This window comes from Quercus suber, unplaced genomic scaffold, assembly GCF_002906115.3.
Source record: "Quercus suber isolate HL8 unplaced genomic scaffold, Cork oak 2.0 scaffold_11, whole genome shotgun sequence".
In the NCBI taxonomy this organism is placed as follows: domain Eukaryota; kingdom Viridiplantae; phylum Streptophyta; class Magnoliopsida; order Fagales; family Fagaceae; genus Quercus; species Quercus suber.
Window position 1 is genome coordinate 1,633,859 of NW_027069477.1, and position 20,848 is coordinate 1,654,706.

The window sequence follows — 20,848 nt, forward strand, 5'->3', positions numbered from 1 at the left end:
GGACCCCTTCTAAATTTGAAAGTTGGTCTAGAAAAACACAAAAATTAAAGTAGGGACCATATTTGTGATTGGTGGCCCCCTTAAAAAAAAAAAAAAAATCCAATATTGCTAATAAAACTAAAATAAATCCCTTAAAAAAAAGATGATGATTTATGTATTTTGACTATTTGTTTACGTCCCATAATTAAAGTGGAGAAATTTTGGAGTTAAGTGCCGCCATGTTGTCTAGATTCACTTAAAGAGTTGTTAAGGTGTCTATTTTTTCCTTTTTTCTCCATTAACAAGATGACTTTGTAGTTCTATATCATTATTGATTAAGTATTTTCTATGTTGCACTAAATTCTCAATTCAATAAAAAAATATTTTGATAAGTAAAAAAAATGAGGTTTTTGGTGTGTACTCATCAACTTCACGCCACATCCACGTGTCCTATCTAATTTAAGTTTTTAAATTTTTGTGTCAAGTGAGTTAATTCAATGTAAAAATTGGATTTCAATTAGAATTTAATTTTGCGACATGTGTCCCATTTAATTTAAGTTTTTAAATTTTTGTGCTAAATGAGTTAGTTTAGTGTAAAAAAACGAGGAGTCCAATATAAGTAAATCATAAAAAACATAATCATATATCTAACACTACATATAAAATTAGATGTAGAGAGAGTTTGCATGATTTTATATTTATGAGCTTCTTTTTCTTTTTCTTTTTTTGGGTATAAATTAAAACAATTCAAATTTATAAGTCATATATATATATATATTAGATTCTACAATTGAAGTCCAATTTTGCGTCATGTGTCCTAAATTATTTATTTTCAGAGAGGGATTTACTTTTTAATTTTGGAATCAAATGTGAGACTATATCATAAATATCCATTCAAGTGAGCTATTGTATATAAAAACCAAATAGTCGAGAATTAATGAACATAAAAATATTTAAAAAATTGACAATTTACATTTTCTACCTAATAACATTCTTACAAGACTTTTTAAAGAGTTAAAAAAAATGACTATCACTAATACTTAAATTATATATATAAATTATACTATGCATCTTAGTTCATTTAGAATTTGAATTTAAAATCCAATTCTGCGTCGTGTCTAAATTTAGATGAAGACTACATCATAATTATCTATTTAAGTTTCTGCCATATGTCCACTTAAGTTTTTTTAATTTTTGTGCCAAGTAAATTAATGAGTGCAAAATTCTAAAAATCTAATATTAATGAACTAAAAAAAAAACCAATCATGTAACAAAGATCACCACACATTTTATTTTATTAAAAATTATAAAAAAAATTATCACAGATAATATTAAATTTACTTAAAAATTTTAATATGTGACTGATTACGTTTACTTAAAAAAGAATTGCATAAAAAAATTGACTAATTATTTATATTTTTATGATAAAAAACTGTGCTTAATTTTTATTGTTTCCATATGTATGCATGTGTTACATATTATTTTTTAGTGTCTAAATTTAGATGAAGACTACATCATAATTATCTATTTAAGTTTCTGCCATATGTCCACTTAAGTTTTTTTAATTTTTGTGCCAAGTAAATTAATGAGTGCAAAATTCTAAAAATCTAATATTAATGAACTAAAAAAAAAACCAATCATGTAACAAAGATCACCACACATTTTATTTTATTAAAAATTATAAAAAAAATTATCACAGATAATATTAAATTTACTTAAAAATTTTAATATGTGACTGATTACGTTTACTTAAAAAAGAATTGCATAAAAAAATTGACTAATTATTTATATTTTTATGATAAAAAACTGTGCTTAATTTTTATTGTTTCCATATGTATGCATGTGTTACATATTATTTTTTTAAAAAATAATTTGATTAATTATTTATATTTTTATGATAAAATTATGTTTAATTTTAAATGCATTAATGCATTTACATGGATTACATGCTAATAACGATAATAAGTAAAACTACGTTTACCACCGAAACCCGATGAGCTTCAATTCAACAATTGAATTATTAAGTACCCACCAGTGCACCCTTGTTTGAGGGTGATTAAATATCAACGAGGAATCTTCTAATAAGAAAGTTGCTCATCGAAAAAACCTTTTTGTTTAGTGAGGTTATATCGAAGTTGCTTATTCATGTTTTGGCCCCACAAGATAAAATCTTGTTCCATCCTTGGACAAAAGTTGGTGTTACACTCAAAGAGTCAAGACCTTATTGGGATGTTTGGTCATTGTTGTTTTAGGCAAGTTAGGTGTATATATTCCCCTAAAAAATTTAACACAAACGGAGTTACTAAAAACTCTATAAAGTTACTAACTTCCCATTACAAACCGTACCTAATACCTAACGGAAATCCATCCAGTGTTAAACTTATCTCAGACGCTTCAAATGACTATACAATGTTTTATTTTTTTATTTTTTATTTTTTTGTGTTTGATGACTTAAGCATTTAGTCGTGTTTACACGGCAAAGAGAGAGATAGGGATAACTACGTTTTCACTCAACGAACTCCGCGTTTTTTGAAAGTGGACCCCATAGTTTCAATTTCTACTTAGTTCATAAACGCGCTTTCTATGGACCCCACAAGAACACATCATCTTCTCTTCTCTCTGAGAGAGAGAGAGTTTTTATATCTCTTCTTCTGTTCTGCCTGCAATACCAAAAGCAAAAAAAGCTTCACACTATTTGCGTTTTTTTGTGGGGTTTTGAAGAAAGTGGCAAAAAAGAAAGATGCAAGTAGAGAACCTCAGAGCCGAGAAGCATCGCAGACAGAGCCAAATTTCAGACAATTGGATAGAAAGATGACAGAAAAGTACTATAAAGATTTTGGACTTTACTTCTTTATTGTCATTTATTATTCTTGTGGTTTCTGCCTTTTATCTCTATCCTTCTATCTCTATATATATTGCTATTTTTCATTGTTCTCATATTTATTTTTGCGCCGCATGTTTGGATATTGTTGTTAGTTATAGTTGTTGTTCATGTTTGGTTCCAATAATATTACACAGCAAATAGTAGTAGTGTTGTGTTGTGGGGGCGTTGCTGGAATTCGATGATGTCGCAGAAGAGACAGCAGGAGGATGTGAAGGCTCGTCCAGAAGGGACTAGTCCTGAGGATAAGCGTAGGAGGATGCCTACTTTCAGGAAGTATGACTGACTCACTGACTGACTTTTTGAACCATTTAATTTATTTTGTTTATTTATCTATGTTTGTTGTTGCAAATGTTATGTTTTAGTGGGGATTTTGTTGATGCTAAGTGAATTATTGAGTTGGGAAAGTAAGTGGGTACTGCTTGTTTGGTGGAAATTGTTGATGAATGTTATGTATTGTAGTATTTTGAGCAAACTGAACTGGGTTTTGGTTATTTGCTGAAAATTGTTGATGAATGTTATGTATTATTGTGGAATATATTGAGCTAACTGAACTGGGTTTTGGTTGTTTAGTGAAAATTGTTGGTGATTGTGCTTTGCCCATGTGAAATTTGGTTGAGATTTTTTTAGGTTCAAGGGAAAAGAAGATTAATAGCTGAATTGTGTTTACTTTTTTGAGTGGAAAATTTCCTCAAATGTGTGTGGTCCTTGTGGAATTTGATTGCTGGTGGCTTGATATTGTGCACAATTGATGCCAGTGGTCTATGGGCCAAATGAAATCTCCATTTCTCTAAAACAAAGGGTGGCTATGAGGTCATGGTTCCAATCCTCTATTGGTATGTGAGTTAGAGGATTGATGTTGTTTTTTATTTTCTAGAGAGGGAAATGGGTGTTGTAAACTCTAGGAAAAGAGATATTAGAAAATGGTGTCTGATTGAAGAATAGCCTTTTTGGGTATGCTTATTGCAAATTGTTGATGTTAACCAGCCCCTTGATTGATGCTGTATTAAGGGTTCATTGATACTAGGCTATAAATATTTTTTTTGTCCCTAAAATTTAAGAAGTTTCTCATCCCTAAATTATTGAAACGTTATACTTTGTCCTTGAACTTTAAAAAGATATTTTTTGGGTCTTTGAAGTTTGAAAATTTGAAAAATGCCCCCCCCCCTCCCCCCTCCTTATAGCAATAGCTTCATGTCACTTGTTTACCTCATGTGTGTCCTTTAAAAAAAAAAAAATTGCAATTGTCCATGTCAGGCATGATGAACTCTCAAATGCTAAAAATAGTGCCACCTACTTAGTAGCTAGACACGTAAGATAAAAGTTAACAAGGATTGATGGAAGGACAACTGTCAAATTTCAATAGTTTAGGTTCAAAAAACGAACATCATAAAAACTTTAAATATATAAACAATATTTTTGCCTTGATACTGTTACATATATTTAGGCTTGAGTTTAGGCATATTTTTATTTACATTGAAGGCATATTCCTTATATAAATCACTGTATGTAGTTAAGAGTCTTGTAGCCCAACCAACACCTTCTCATGTTTTCAATGAAGACGTCTTGAGTTCAAATCTCCTCTCCCCCAGTTGTAACTACCGAATTATCAACAAAAAAGAAAAAAAGATCAATGTATTGTGTATTTATACCAATCAAAGATCAATGAAATACACACAAAATTCACATTTTTTCATGGTATCAAAGCATGCAGTCTTAAGTTCGAACTATGTCGCCATTCCTCTGATTTTAAAAAGTTAAAAACCCATGTGTTGGGCTCAATTTATTAAGGAGTATGTACCCACACAAGGGGGAAAGTGTTAGAATAATGGTTCAATGATTAAATTCATTATTACCTAACAAATTTAAGCTTTTGGTTTTAGGGGTAATTATCATGTTATTTGAGCTTAGCTTCCAACTTGATCTTCCATGCTTGCACTAAGCACAATAATTTTGATTATCACTTCATTCGTGAGTTTGTCCTATCAGTTAGCCATTGTATATAGTTTGTTCCTTTCACTAATCAGACTGCAGATCTCTTTACTAAGGGGCTTCACAAGCAATCAATATGAACTTCGGACTACAAACTTGTCCTCCTAGACAGTTGAGTTTGCGGGGGAGCGTTAGGTAGCCCCTTGATTGATGCTATATTTGATGCGATTACATATATTAAGGCTCAAGTTTAGGCATAGTTTCATTCACGTTGAATGTATATTCTTGTGTTGATCATCTTCTAGGCTACTTTGTATTTATTGTTGGGTGCATGAATCTCTCTATTATCTTAATAAACACTAATTAAAAAAAAAGTATATTTCTTACTGCTATTACTCAAATAAACATGAAACATATGCTTGTGTATTCATTCATAGGTCAAGTTGGATATGTAATTATTGGAGTAATTGTTGGAGACTCAAATGGTGGATATGCAAGCATGATAACTTATACGCTGTTCTATATCTCCATGAATCTATTCCTTATATGGATATACCCTATCAAAGATCAATGCAATACCCACAGAAGTAACATTCTTAGAGTTGAGGACTGTGCTTTTCCTCATAAACATGAGTGCACTTGGCTCAATGTCATGAAAAAATGATTTTAGAATTGTTGTTTATAGGTAGACAATGGGTTCTTGGACATTTTTTGATGAGCAGTAACAGAGAAATGAGGGAGAAGTTGATGCATACTATGGATGAATATGTGGGTGTACTTTTGATATAAAGAAACTTTGCTTGTAACGTTGTGAATTTAATGATGTATATTGGACCATGTTGAATGACATCACCGACAAAAAATATTGATTTCTAATGATTTTGTTAACTATGTTCAGTGTGGTGTCAGAGGTTATGAAAATGCAATCAGTCCATCATTTGCTGGAGCCAATTCTAGAGCCCTTGATTCGTAGAGTGGTAAGTTTATATTATTGGATAAACTTACTTGTGATAATCAGTTTGACATTTATATGTTAGACTTAAAGATTATTTATTATAAATAATTATTTGTTCTGTCTATTGCTTATTCGTTGAAATATAATACTCACATATTAGTGAGTTTTTTTGTTTTTTTGAACTTGATAAACACATCAATAATTTAATATTGATATATGTCATCCATATAGACTGTTTTTAAGAATTGGAGATGTCAGATATTACCATGGCCTTGCAAACTGCAGATAATGTTCATACCAGCCCACTCTATTATGCAATGTACTATGGCCTGACACCTGGTATCCTTCCACTGCATGATGGCTGACTTCGTGAGTAACGATTGAAACCATATAATGGTTGCTCATTGGTACATGTTCTCCTATTCAAAGTTGGCACTTTCTAGTGATGGACTTACGATATACTGTAGGACATCATAAGTGTGTGACTCACACTTAATTTGCTAGAAGCTCTAGGACCAGTGAGTGCATAAATTTTTGGGATTCTAATGTACTATCATGGCCTTGCAAGCTGCGGATAACAAGCATCCAGTCCACTCTATTGTGGCATGTACTATGGCTTGACACCTAGTATCCTTTCACTGCATGATGACTATGCCCTCCTTGAGTAATGATTTTAACCATATCACAATTGTACATTGGTCCACGTCCTCCTTGTCAAAGTTGCCACTTTCTAGTGATGGGCATATAGTATATCATAAAACACCATATACGTGTATAACTCAAACTTACTTTGCTAGAGGTTCTAGGATCAACGTATTGCATAAATTTTTGGGATTCTAACATATATCTAGATTCTCTGTTAAGAGTAGGCATGAACTTCATGTACTAACAAATTTAAAAGTGGATTTTCCCCCTAAAGACTGATAAAGCTTATGATAACACTATTGACCCATTAATCCAAATGCACCTAACTTGAAACTTTGTTAACTACTTAGGATATCTGAACATGTCAGAGTAGAGTGCGCAGAGAGTCTATTTTCCTCAATGATTGGACTTCTAAATTCTAATGAGTCAATTCCTGGAGTTCATTTTTGCGAAAGGTTGAGGACATTTTTAGCATGGGAATGTTATTTACTGACTCGACCAATAGTGGAATATGGGGTTGTATGTATTAAAGAGATTGTAACTAACTGCTGCAGAATTGTGTTTATATTCTTCTTTATACCTGTAGTGGTTTTGAAATAGTTGCAATTTGCCAATGGTGTATCCTTCCTAAGCTATGGGCTATAGATGTGACTGGAAATTAGCGTCTGTGAATTAAAGCACTAATTTGTCACTTTTAGCAGCTGTTAGTTCCATCTTGCAGTTCTTTTTTATTCTGTAAATATATGTCACAGTTCTAATTGATTGTTGTATAATTGCTTGATATGGATTAATGTTATATATTTACAGGTCAAAGAGGAAGTTGAATTGGCCTTAAAAAAGCATTTGAACAGCATGAAACAGTAAGAAATGATACCGTGGTCATTAAGATTATTTTTATAAGGTTATCATATTAACTGTCCTGTGGAATAAGATTACATAGATGATGCATCTTGTGCATTTCTGTTCAGGAATTGTGGGAAAGAGGTACATACTTCTGTGTCAAGAAGCCTTCAGATAAAGTTTGTAAACAACCTTTCTCTTCCAGTATTTACTGGAGCTCGAATTGAAGGAGAAGATTGTTCAAACATACAAGTAGCTTTGATTGATGCTATTACTGGGCAAACTGTAATATCTGGGCCAGAGTCCTCGGCCAAGGTGGAAATTGTTGTTCTTGAGGGTGATTTTGATGGTGATGAGAATGACAATTGGACGGTCGAAGAGTTTAAAAACAACATTGTGAGAGAGAGGGAAGGAAAGAAGCCCCTGCTTACAGGAGATGCATTTGTAAATCTTAAAGAGGGCACTGGTTTTGTGAGTGAGATTTCCTTTACAGATAATTCTAGCTGGACAAGAAGCCGTAGGTTCAGGCTAGGGGCAAGAGTTGTGGATAAAATTGATGGAACTAGCATTAGAGAAGCAAAGACAGAATCCTTTATTGTCAGGGATCATCGTGGAGAATGTGAGCACTTATTTTTAATATCCTTTGATTTGATTTTTTAAGATTGAAGTTTAAAATTCTAATGCTTGTTTCTTTAGTGTTTGGTTTTATATATGGTTATCGTTATTACAACAAAAACAGCAACAACAAAGCTTTAGCCCCAAAACTTTGGGGTTGGCTGTGTGTCTTCGTTAGACTAACCAAGGTCTACCGCATGTATTTTTCTCCACCATTCTATCCTATCCAAAATCGTATTTTTTGTCACCTTCTTAACTAATATATTCACTTTTACTATTTCTACCAATGTAATTTTAGGCCTTTCTTTACCTCTTTTCATTCCTATCGACTTGAATCAAATCACTTTTCTTCACTAATGCATGAATGGATCCTTTGCACATGGCCATACTATGTCAAATGACTCTCCCACATTTTTTCATCAATAGGAGGCATCCCTATATTTAAAAAATTTCTTCATTCCACATACTATCTGTCCTTGCATTTTCAGTCATCCATCTTAGTAAATTTCATTTCAGCTCATTTTATGAACATGTTTCTTAATAGCCCAACATTTAGTGCTAAAAAGCATAGCTAGTCTTATAGCAGTATTGTAAAAGTTTCCCTTTAATGTATTTTATGATCATAGAATAATCTTGATGCATTCTTCCACTTCATACACCCTAATCTCATCCTATATTTCATATCCTCTTCAATATTTCTATCCTTGTGAATTATTAATTGAAGATATCAAAAAAAAAAATTTACTCAGTGGTATCTCTTGACCATCAAGTTTTACAAACTGTTCATCTTTGTTTTTCCATCTCTTACTTTGTGCTCACTCCTTGTTACTACTATGGAGTACTTGTATCAAATAGCTACCCAATATTGTTATGGATATAGTCTATTTGGCTTGTTCAACACTTCTATGTAATGTGTTCTTATTATGCGAACAACTTGTTATCTTGTCTGTCATGACTTTCTGCATAGCTTGAAGCCTATACATTTGGACTGAGTTGACAAAAGTACCTACCAGGCTATATATGTTAGGTTTCTAAAGTAACTAATGGGAAATAAATCAAATGAAATGCCGTTCTAATTACTGATTCTTTTTGCAGTGTACAAGAAGCATCACCCTCCTTCTTTGCATGATGAAGTATGGAGATTAGAAAAGATTGGCAAAGATGGAGCTTTCCATAAGCGTTTGAGTCGGGAAAGCATCAATACTGTGAAGGATTTTTTGACCCTACTCTTCATAGACCCTACAAGGCTCCGAAATGTAAATAAAACTGCACTTACCTCAATTACTTTTACTTTTTAGTACTCCTTACTAATTTTTCTCTAGAATTCTGAAATTGAAGTACTACTCTGTCAAGAGTGATGTATTGTTGTATTCATACACTTGTCAACATTTGTTAAAAATCTGAAAATGAGAAGAGACTAGTGATTTAACAGCCGTTATGTTTAGATTAATCAGGATTTCTGCTCATTATTGAGGACAATACCCTTGGGTGTTTTTCTCTTTGGATAGAAGTATTCACAAGGGAAAATTTTGCTGGTGTACCAGTGGGATACAGACATTTTGATGTTAGATTGTGTTCTTGAATCGGGCACAGCGTGTCTCTGTTATACATGTATTGACATGGCTCTAGTTAGATCTTCGGGTTCCTTTGAGATTTTGGTATGGTGGTTAGCTATAGAAATATCTCAATTCAACTTCTGTTGAGACTGATAAATCCCTCTTGACCATGTCAGACACCAGAATCTGTTTGTCTATTTCCTTAGTATTGTAGTCCAGAGCTAGGGTTATGTTCTGTTTCTTATAATTTAGGGTCCAAATCAGTGTTCTGAGCACAATCTGCACATACTACTAAAATTTATGTCCCATATATGCCCAGACATTGAACTCCTATGTGATCTTCTGTGAACAAAATGAAGTGTTCCAAGTCTAGAAAAATATGGTTTAATTCAGCTCTCTTTGAATGGAGTAATAACAGTAATTGCTTTGGATGTGCAGATACTTGGCACAGGTATGTCAGCTAAGATGTGGGAAGTCACTGTGGAGCATGCTCGGACATGTGTATTTGAGAAGAGGATGTTCTTGTACAGCCCTCCAAGTTCTCAACAAAAAACTGGTGTGGTCTTTAATGTCGTGGGACAAGTGATGGGACTACTTTTGGAATGCCAGTATGTTCCTATTGATAAGCTGTCTGAAACTGAGAAGGCACTCCTCTTATTACCTCAAATCTGCTTTCTTTTCATTTTTTTTTTCCTCCCTTAGTCATGCCTGACTTCATATGATCAACCCTTTCCATTAGGTTGATGCCCACAACTTGGTGATTTCTGCATTCGAACACTGGGGGGAAGTCGTTTCTTTTGATGATGAAGCCTCTATTGTGGGCAGCTCTTCACACTTAACCAACATTCTTTACTCTTCAGGCTCGCCTAGGACGGAGAGTTCTAACGGGTGCAAGTTTTTGGCTTCTCACAAGATTGCTGGTTTCGATTATGCACAGCAAAGTGCCTCTTCTCCAGATATCATTTCATCCATCTATTCTGTTGGGGGCAGTAGTGGTTTGGAAGATTTTGCCCTGCACGGGATTGACAGTATGGGTCTCAGATATGAACAGGCTTTGAGTTTCCCAGAGTCCATGAACCATTCATTTGATGATGATCATCTGAACTTTTTTGATACTGATCTTCTAACTCAAAGTGTCAATTTAGAATCGCAATCAGATCTTCAGAGTGCTGTTGACAATTTCATTTCTGCACGTGCTGCCATTGGGAAAGCTCAGACAAGATGGACAAAGCTATTCAGTGTGCTAAAATGGTTTTCAATACGTGTGGCTGTAAGAAAACGAGTTCGAGAAATTCCAAGATACAAGAGTGGGTTATGAAAAAAAAAAAAGGTGAAGAGAAAACAAATGGTTTGATAACATTTGCAAATATAGTGTTTGTGAGTGCTGCCGCTAAGATTTTGCGTGCTGTTTTGGTGAGACAAGTTGGAGGTCTTGGTAGACGTAAATACAACAGTAGTTAAGTACTTCGCCTTCTGGTGAAAGATCATAGAACTATCTTCCTGCTTTCATCAAGTTGTAAATATGTAGATGTTTTTTTGACAGTATCAGGGCAAGTTTCTGCCTTTCTGGTATTGGTTTTTGCTCAAATATGTAAAGCAGTAATACCAGGGTGCATAACATCCTGTAGCTTTCATGTTGGGTTATAGTTCTGTATGAGATTGTTTGTTCAATAAAAGTTATTTTTATGTCTTGATTCATAATTCGACTCTGCTTTGGCAAACGGGTGGATTATTCGGGTTGTTTTGTCATTGTTGTGGGCCCCTCCCTTTCATTACATCAATGTGAATTTGACAAAAATTGGGCTAGACCCAAGAGTATTTGGACAATTCCTTACCTCGTGTGGTTGTTTTTGCAATTTATTTTACAGTTTATCCATAATTCCATGTTACTGAATCTGATTAATTAATTACTTGGACCTGACTTGCAATTTAGTAATGTAATTTCATTTTGAACTAATGTATTATTTTATTAAATGAATAAGAGGGTTTTTCATTAAATTTTTTTCTTCTTATAGTTTGACTAATTGTGCAAGTTCTTATAAGAACCGATTGGCTGTTGTGGAAGAGGACCATTCTCTTTATTGGCCTCTACTGGGTGCTAAGAAAAGCAGGTCAGTGCTCTTTGACTGGTTTGTTAATAAAGCTTTTACAACATTTTCACAATAAATTTTAAGTAATAGATTATTATGAGTTGTTATTGGTAGACAAAAAGATAATTTTAATGATATGTTCAAATTAAAACCAATAACAATTTAGTACTTATAATTTGTTATGAAAATATTATAGACACACTTTTCTTCTCTAATTAGTTTGCTTCTATCGTTATCAGAGAAGCATTTACTGCGGGTAAAGTTCTTGTACTCTTTTTGTTGGATTCATTTCCATATCTATTGCTCACAAAGTTTTGGCTGATGTAGATGGGGGGATTGGGAGTGAACCTGTTCCAATTGTGGGGGCTTTCTTCCAATAAATCTTCTTTACTAGGAAAATAGAAAAAGGAAATTACGTCGTCCCCAAAAGCACCTTAACCTTATCAGAAGATATTCGGAAATGGGAATCAACATCTTGATAAGTTTGATACATGATTTCATTAGTCAGCATCTAGAATAATTAAAAAATATTCGTACAAGACTTACTTTTGGAACGCGACAGTTTGAATTTCTATGACACATGGGATTGCAATAATTCAATGTACCTTTCCACAGGGGAAGTATAATAGGGAAAAGTTAATTTGATGCTTATGGTATTGGTTTTTTTTTTTTTTTTAATCTATATAAAAGAAAGAAATAGTTGATTTTTTTTTTTTTTTTTATAAATATTTTTCGTGAAAGTGATACTAAAATTTTTCTGGTTTATTAATAAAAGTTTCAAGAGTACATTAATATACTGATAAGTTATTGAAGTTAATATATGTTGCTTTGATATCATGATAAGTTATTATTGTTCCAAAAGATTAAGAAATTGTGAATTTAACTATCGAACCATAATTCTAATATATATTATTAATCCAATTCTCTAGATTTCCTAGGATACTTTACCAGTAGATTTTCTTAAATCCTAACCACTCTTTAATGATTTAATGGTCAAGATTCTGTCATGTCAGCATTCCACTAACAATATTCTTAAAATAATAAAATAATGTTGCAAACAAAATAATTAAAATTATTGTTAGTGAAATATTGACATTGCAGAATTTTGACCATTAAATCATTAAAGAATGGTTAAGATTTAAGGAAATCTATTTGGTAGAGTACCCTAGAAAATCTAGAGGATCTGAATCCTAATCCAACTTGGTTAGATTATCTAGTGGAATTTATTGAAACTAAAAATTAGCACTGGCCAAATCTTATGCTTGGTTTCTATGATTGGATTAAATTGACTAACATATATTATGCAAAAATCAAAAAGCCTTAAGCTCATTTATATAGCATATTCTCCTTTATTAATAAATTCCGTTTCTTCCACTATTATAAGTATTAAATTATTTATTAAAAAAACATATATCATGTAAACCTATGGAGTGGTGGGTCCAAATCCAGTTTATTTTAAAACCAATAACTTGAAAAATTCAATACCTAATCTGCAGAATTTAAAAAATTATTCACCAAATTTGGCCACTAAAGTAAAAAGGGTGAACAACTTTTCTAATATTCAGCCAAAATTTTCCAGGGTAAATAAGTTCAAGGCACCTCAAGTAAGGCCTTTTTTTTTTTTTTTTTAAAAGTACCTCAAGTAAGGCCTATAAGTACGTCTTCTATTCATCAAATCAAGGTACATCCCTGAAGGCAAAAAAAAAAAAAAAATGAGCAACCAAAAAGGTCATGTTATTGTGCTCACTTATCCTGCCCAAGGCCACATAAACCCACTCCTCCAGTTTGCCAAACGTTTGGCTTCCAAAGGTGTCAAGGCCACTCTAGCCACAACCCATTACACTGTCAAGTCCATTCATGCAACCACTGTTGGTGTTGAGCCCATCTCAGATGGCTATGATGAAGGTGGATATAAGCAAGCTCCTAGTACAGAAGCCTACTTAGAGTCATTCAAATCAGTTGGTTCAAGAACTTTATCAGAGCTCATATCAAAGTTCAAAGACTCAGCCTTACCAGTAAACTGTGTTGTGTATGACTCTTTGCTTCCATGGGCTCTTGATGTGGCCAGGCAATTTGGCATTTATGCAGCAGTATTCTTGACGAACTCAGCTTCTGTGTGCTCCATGTACTGGCATATCGATCATGGTCGCCTGGCTTTGCCAGAGAAGCAAGCAACTGAGCCTGTGTTGTTGCCTGGACTACCTTCGCTTGGCCCTGCTGACTTGCCTAGTTTTCTTGCGCAGCCTTCAAGTAATTCTGCTTATTTGGCAGTGATCATGGAAAAATTTAGATGTTTGGATAAAAATGACGGGTATTCTGTAACAGTTGTGAAGAGTTGGAAAGTGAGGTAACTTTCTTTTAACTAACTAACTATGATATGTGTTTTTTTTTTTTTTTTTTCCTTCTTATAGGTAGTTCTATTACTTTATATTGTTAAGAATAGATGCCAGGAAGAAACATATTTTGGAAACATTGATTATATGAACATTGTTAAATAAATCAGGGTCATAGCATTGCTAAATAATCAGCCAGAAATAAATTGAAACCGAAAGATAATCATGGGAATTGAGAAATCAAATGATGTTAAGAGGGAAAAAAATAGATGATGGAATAGGTGAATTCCTATTTTTTAATTTTTGATGAGATGAAATCAGAAGACCAAGGAATTTCCAAATAATTTAGAGCTTCTCAATATATTCAGGATAATCTTGGACAATGAATAAATATGAAATATATAACTATAGATTTTTATTTACTGCTTCTCAATATGTACAGGATAATCTTGGACATTAGATAAGTATGAAATATATAACTATACTTTTTAAATGGAAATCATGTGTTTTATTTATGCCTTTATTGAAATTAGAAATGGTCAACAATCAGGAATCTCTCCTATCAAAAAAAAGAAAAAAGATTAGGAATCTTCTTTCTTTTTTTGTTTTTTTTTTTTTTTTTTGAGAATCAAAGATTAGGAGCCAAATCTATCAAATTCTACATTATAGTTTTATATGCCAAGTAGTAAGACCTGTATTTGTATAATTGTATATCTTTCTCATTTTGTTCATTGATTGTTGAAAAGCTAGTGAAGGCCATGTTAGGACTCTGGCCCTTGGAGATGGTTGGTCCAATGGTGCCATCAGCCTACCTAGATCAGCAGATCAGTGGAGACATAGCTTATGGCGCCAGTCTCTGGGAGCTTAGTAGTGACCAGTGCTTGAGCTGGCTAGAGATGAAACCACCAAAGTCAGTGATATATGTATCATTTGGAAGCATGGCAGACATAACAGATAAACAGGCTGAAGAAATTGCATGTGGTTTGATAGCAAGCAATATGCATTTTCTGTTGGTTGCAAAAGATTCCATAAACAAGTTTCCAATCGAATTTATTAATTCAGCACAAGAAAGAGGATTGGTTGTACCATGGTGCAATCAACTACAGGTGCTGGCACATCAGGCTGTGGCTTGCTTTGTGACACATTGTGGCTGGAACTCAACATTGGAGGCCTTGAGCCTAGGAGTGCCAATGGTAGCAATGCCACAGTGGAGTGATCAGCCTACTAATGCTAAGTTTGTGGTGGACTTGTGGCAGGTGGGAGTAAAGGCTAAGAAGAACAAAGAGGGGATCGTGACAAGGGATGAGCTAGAGATGTGTATAAAAGAAGTGACAGCAGGAGAAAGAAGTGAAGAGATTATAAAGAAGGCAAATAATTGGAGAAAGCTTGTAATAAGAGCTGTTAGTTTAGGTGGAAGCTCAGATAATAACATTAATGAATTTGTAGGTAAGTTGGCGAAAGGAGAGGGGAAGAAAGCTTGACTTTGGATGGCACTTGATCAAAAAATTTTAAGTCCTTTTGATGATAATTTGTGTGACTCAATGGCAGGAAAGAAACTTGAAAAAGCTAGGCTGAGTACAATACATACCCCTTTCAGGATGTTTTTTATTTTATTTTATCTTTCAATGTTTATAAGAATAATAGCAAGTATTCAATATGAACATGGCTATGCAATATGTATTGCAGCTTAATATACATGTTTTCTGGCACATCACTTTAGCTTTGCTTAAAAAGACAACATTTTTTTAATGGCTTTGTTTTCTCAATAGATATAGAGGCAAATCACAATTTTTCCATGTGACACAATTTGAATTGATATAAACTTTGTGTAATTAATGGACTAATGAGTATGGTTGCCAATAACTTTTACTGAGGCCATGTTGGATTTGTTTTGACGACATTTGTCGCCTTAAACAGGTTCCAACATATTTGTTTTCTTAGCTGATATAGAGACAATTTCAGCTTGTTAAGGTGATCAATACTGACTTGAATTGAATATTTCATTACGAATTTAAGTTTGTAGTTACCAAAAGAGTTCTCTAAGGCAGTAATTTAAGTCGTAGCGGCAGCTTATGTCACTGTAACAAGTTTCAAAATCATTTTAAAGGCCATAACCAAGAAATGTCCTAACAAAACTCTTATGGCCTGTTTGGAAGGAGAGAGAAAGGAGGGGAGTAGAGTAGAGTTGGCTAAAAATAAGCTAATTTTGTGCTAAATCTACTCTACTCTACACTCCTCTCTCTCTCTCCACAGACCATTAACTACACTGTAAATTTCTGTCCAAAACAATGACTCCAAAGAGCCTGTATTACATTCCACCAACACATTGATGTCCAAAGCTCAGCGAAAAAAAACTAATTCTTGATGGGTTCTCAGTCCCTATAACCCAACACATTGATGTACAAAGCTAAGCTAAAGAAAAGTAATTCTTATGAGTTCTCAATCCCTCTAACATCACAAGGGGCTTAAAAATCTTCAACCAGCTCTCTAGTATCTAATAATCCACAGGCATCTAGACAACTTACAAATTTGGAACAGAACCATATATTTCAATTGTTCCATCTACTATCATTTCAGGAATGCATCCTCTAATCAAGTTTTATCAAGGGTCCTATGATTAACCAACCTTCTATTGTTGACATATTGGGTTGCACGGTATATGTATCTTCAAATCAACAGCTTATTCAATCTCTTTTATTTCTCAAATTAATTTTCCTTCTGAAATGGATAATCAGATTCCAAGCACACGTTCAAACGGTAGAAGATGAAATGAAGTTTTGTATGAAGTACGACCATAATATCGCTGGTAATACAAGAGTAATTTTGCTGATAGCAGATAAATCTGATATACAAACAGAAACTCATTTCCATGAACATCTAGACCTTCTCCAGGCTTATTTTTTTTCAATATAATCCAGATAAAGTTTTGGAATTTAAAAGTGGAAAGTGGGTTAGAAAATAAGCAAAAGCTTTAATTTATTGATTCTAAAGTGAGGCTTCTTGATTATTTCCCTTTTCTTGTCCAACAAAAGTGAATTATCACATCATTATACACTATAAGAGCATTGACTCACTGGATTATTTAATTATTCAAATTAATTGAAAAATGTATGTGAAGCTAAAATTGAAACATGTATTGCTGTACAAATGAAATAGTTGCGAGATTGAAAAAGGGCTACAGATTTATATTCTTTATTGAGACATAGAGGCTTATTATTTGACAAGAACGGCCACACCTCTTTATCTCGTTACAAATTCTGGATTAGCTCCAATACACCTCATTTTAGAAGATGCTATATGCAAGCAAATGAAGAGTGAGACTTCAAAACTCTGACTCGGCAATTTTGAGGAAGTTCACATATTAATTATAAGCACTGCTTGCCTGTCATTACATTACCCTGCAATGAAAACAGAATGCCTAATATATAAATATGTATCAACACCGAAAACCTCAAATATATTACAAGGTTTTATGGGGTAGAACCATCAAGAACGGCCACACCTCTTTATCTCGTTACAAATTCTGGATTAGCTCCAATACACCTCATTTTAGAAGATGCTATATGCAAGCAAATGAAGAGTGAGACTTCAAAACTCTGACTCGGCAATTTTGAGGAAGTTCACATATTAATTATAAGCACTGCTTGCCTGTCATTACATTACCCTGCAATGAAAACAGAATGCCTAATATATAAATATGTATCAACACCGAAAACCTCAAATATATTACAAGGTTTTATGGGGTAGAACCATATTTTTTTTTTTTTTTTTTTTTTTTGAGAATCAAAGATTAGGAGCCAAATCTATCAAATTCTACATTATAGTTTTATATGCCAAGTAGTAAGACCTGTATTTGTATAATTGTATATCTTTCTCATTTTGTTCATTGATTGTTGAAAAGCTAGTGAAGGCCATGTTAGGACTCTGGCCCTTGGAGATGGTTGGTCCAATGGTGCCATCAGCCTACCTAGATCAGCAGATCAGTGGAGACATAGCTTATGGCGCCAGTCTCTGGGAGCTTAGTAGTGACCAGTGCTTGAGCTGGCTAGAGATGAAACCACCAAAGTCAGTGATATATGTATCATTTGGAAGCATGGCAGACATAACAGATAAACAGGCTGAAGAAATTGCATGTGGTTTGATAGCAAGCAATATGCATTTTCTGTTGGTTGCAAAAGATTCCATAAACAAGTTTCCAATCGAATTTATTAATTCAGCACAAGAAAGAGGATTGGTTGTACCATGGTGCAATCAACTACAGGTGCTGGCACATCAGGCTGTGGCTTGCTTTGTGACACATTGTGGCTGGAACTCAACATTGGAGGCCTTGAGCCTAGGAGTGCCAATGGTAGCAATGCCACAGTGGAGTGATCAGCCTACTAATGCTAAGTTTGTGGTGGACTTGTGGCAGGTGGGAGTAAAGGCTAAGAAGAACAAAGAGGGGATCGTGACAAGGGATGAGCTAGAGATGTGTATAAAAGAAGTGACAGCAGGAGAAAGAAGTGAAGAGATTATAAAGAAGGCAAATAATTGGAGAAAGCTTGTAATAAGAGCTGTTAGTTTAGGTGGAAGCTCAGATAATAACATTAATGAATTTGTAGGTAAGTTGGCGAAAGGAGAGGGGAAGAAAGCTTGACTTTGGATGGCACTTGATCAAAAAAATTTAAGTCCTTTTGATGATAATTTGTGTGACTCAATGGCAGGAAAGAAACTTGAAAAAGCTAGGCTGAGTACAATACATACCCCTTTCAGGATGTTTTTTATTTTATTTTATCTTTCAATGTTTATAAGAATAATAGCAAGTATTCAATATGAACATGGCTATGCAATATGTATTGCAGCTTAATATACATGTTTTCTGGCACATCACTTTAGCTTTGCTTAAAAAGACAACATTTTTTTAATGGCTTTGTTTTCTCAATAGATATAGAGGCAAATCACAATTTTTCCATGTGACACAATTTGAATTGATATAAACTTTGTGTAATTAATGGACTAATGAGTATGGTTGCCAATAACTTTTACTGAGGCCATGTTGGATTTGTTTTGACGACATTTGTCGCCTTAAACAGGTTCCAACATATTTGTTTTCTTAGCTGATATAGAGACAATTTCAGCTTGTTAAGGTGATCAATACTGACTTGAATTGAATATTTCATTACGAATTTAAGTTTGAAGTTACCAAAAGAGTTCTCTAAGGCAGTAATTTAAGTCGTAGCGGCAGCTTATGTCACTGTAACAAGTTTCAAAATCATTTTAAAGGCCATAACCAAGAAATGTCCTAACAAAACTCTTATGGCCTGTTTGGAAGGAGAGAGAAAGGAGGGGAGTAGAGTAGAGTTGGCTAAAAATAAGCTAATTTTGTGCTAAATCTACTCTACTCTACACTCCTCTCTCTCTCTCCACAGACCATTAACTACACTGTAAATTTCTGTCCAAAACAATGACTCCAAAGAGCCTGTATTACATTCCACCAACACATTGATGTCCAAAGCTCAGCGAAAAAAAACTAATTCTTGATGGGTTCTCAGTCCCTATAACCCAACACATTGATGTACAAAGCTAAGCTAAAGAAAAGTAATTCTTATGAGTTCTCAATCCCTCTAACATCACAAGGGGCTTAAAAATCTTCAACCAGCTCTCTAGTATCTAATAATCCACAGGCATCTAGACAACTTACAAATTTGGAACAGAACCATATATTTCAATTGTTCCATCTACTATCATTTCAGGAATGCATCCTCTAATCAAGTTTTATCAAGGGTCCTATGATTAACCAACCTTCTATTGTTGACATATTGGGTTGCACGGTATATGTATCTTCAAATCAACAGCTTATTCAATCTCTTTTATTTCTCAAATTAATTTTCCTTCTGAAATGGATAATCAGATTCCAAGCACACGTTCAAACGGTAGAAGATGAAATGAAGTTTTGTATGAAGTACGACCATAATATCGCTGGTAATACAAGAGTAATTTTGCTGATAGCAGATAAATCTGATATACAAACAGAAACTCATTTCCATGAACATCTAGACCTTCTCCAGGCTTATTTTTTTTCAATATAATCCAGATAAAGTTTTGGAATTTAAAAGTGGAAAGTGGGTTAGAAAATAAGCAAAAGCTTTAATTTATTGATTCTAAAGTGAGGCTTCTTGATTATTTCCCTTTTCTTGTCCAACAAAAGTGAATTATCACATCATTATACACTATAAGAGCATTGACTCACTGGATTATTTAATTATTCAAATTAATTGAAAAATGTATGTGAAGCTAAAATTGAAACATGTATTGCTGTACAAATGAAATAGTTGCGAGATTGAAAAAGGGCTACAGATTTATATTCTTTATTGAGACATAGAGGCTTATTATTTGACAAGAACGGCCACACCTCTTTATCTCGTTACAAATTCTGGATTAGCTCCAATACACCTCATTTTAGAAGATGCTATATGCAAGCAAATGAAGAGTGAGACTTCAAAACTCTGACTCGGCAATTTTGAGGAAGTTCACATATTAATTATAAGCACTGCTTGCCTGTCATTACATTACCCTGCAATGAAAACAGAATGCCTAATATATAAATATGTATCAACACCGAAAACCTCAAATATATTACAAGGTTTTATGGGGTAGAACCATGTTTGAGAAAAACTGCTTGAGCTAGTATGGTCTTTTCTAGTGTGGCCATGTTGGATTTGTATTGGAGACAAATGTTGCCGCAACAGGTTCAACATATTTGTTTTCTCATCTGATATAGAAACGACTTCAGCTTGTTAAGGTGAACAATACTGACTAGACTTGAAAATTTCATGAAGAACTGAGGTATGCAGTTGCCAAAAGAGTTCTCTGAGGCGGTAATTTAAGTTGTAGTGGCACCTTTTGTCACTGTAACAAGTTTCAAAATAATTTTGTAGGCCATAACCATGAAATGTCCTAACAAAACTCTTTTAACTACATGAAATGTCCTAACAAAAACTCTTTTAACTACATAATGAATTTGTGTCGAAAACAATGACTCC

The 20,848-nt window shown here is 33.7% G+C and overlaps 2 protein-coding genes and 1 pseudogene across 6 annotated transcripts; all 3 read left to right on the forward strand.

Moving 5' to 3' along the window:
* The first annotated feature begins 2,601 nt into the window (after nt 1-2,601).
* On the forward strand, nt 2,602-11,104 carry LOC112020172 (calmodulin-binding protein 60 A). Of its 5 annotated transcripts, none has more exons than XM_065778777.1 (8): nt 2,602-2,801; nt 2,998-3,136; nt 5,691-5,769; nt 7,200-7,252; nt 7,361-7,851; nt 8,943-9,103; nt 9,842-10,048; nt 10,143-11,104. In XM_065778777.1, the coding sequence occupies exons 2-8, from the start codon at nt 3,042-3,044 to the stop codon at nt 10,719-10,721; spliced, it is 1,665 nt and encodes a 554-aa protein (XP_065634849.1). In that variant the 5' UTR covers nt 2,602-2,801; nt 2,998-3,041; the 3' UTR covers nt 10,722-11,104. The 5 variants fall into 5 exon arrangements, with proteins under 5 accessions (XP_065634849.1, XP_023908496.2, XP_065634857.1 ...); XM_024052728.2 differs by lacking the exon at nt 2,602-2,801 and adding an exon at nt 4,895-4,987 and having other exon boundaries at nt 2,816-3,136; XM_065778785.1 differs by lacking the exon at nt 2,602-2,801 and adding an exon at nt 5,478-5,560 and having other exon boundaries at nt 2,816-3,136.
* A 2,067-nt stretch (nt 11,105-13,171) lies between these two features.
* On the forward strand, nt 13,172-15,573 carry LOC136061056 (UDP-glycosyltransferase 74B1-like; annotated as a pseudogene).
* A 2,049-nt stretch (nt 15,574-17,622) lies between these two features.
* Nucleotides 17,623-18,728, forward strand: LOC112008691 (mogroside IE synthase-like). The gene has a single exon (XM_065778793.1). The coding sequence runs from the start codon at nt 17,740-17,742 to the stop codon at nt 18,460-18,462; it is 723 nt and encodes a 240-aa protein (XP_065634865.1). The 5' UTR covers nt 17,623-17,739; the 3' UTR covers nt 18,463-18,728.
* Nucleotides 18,729-20,848: the final 2,120 nt, after the last annotated feature.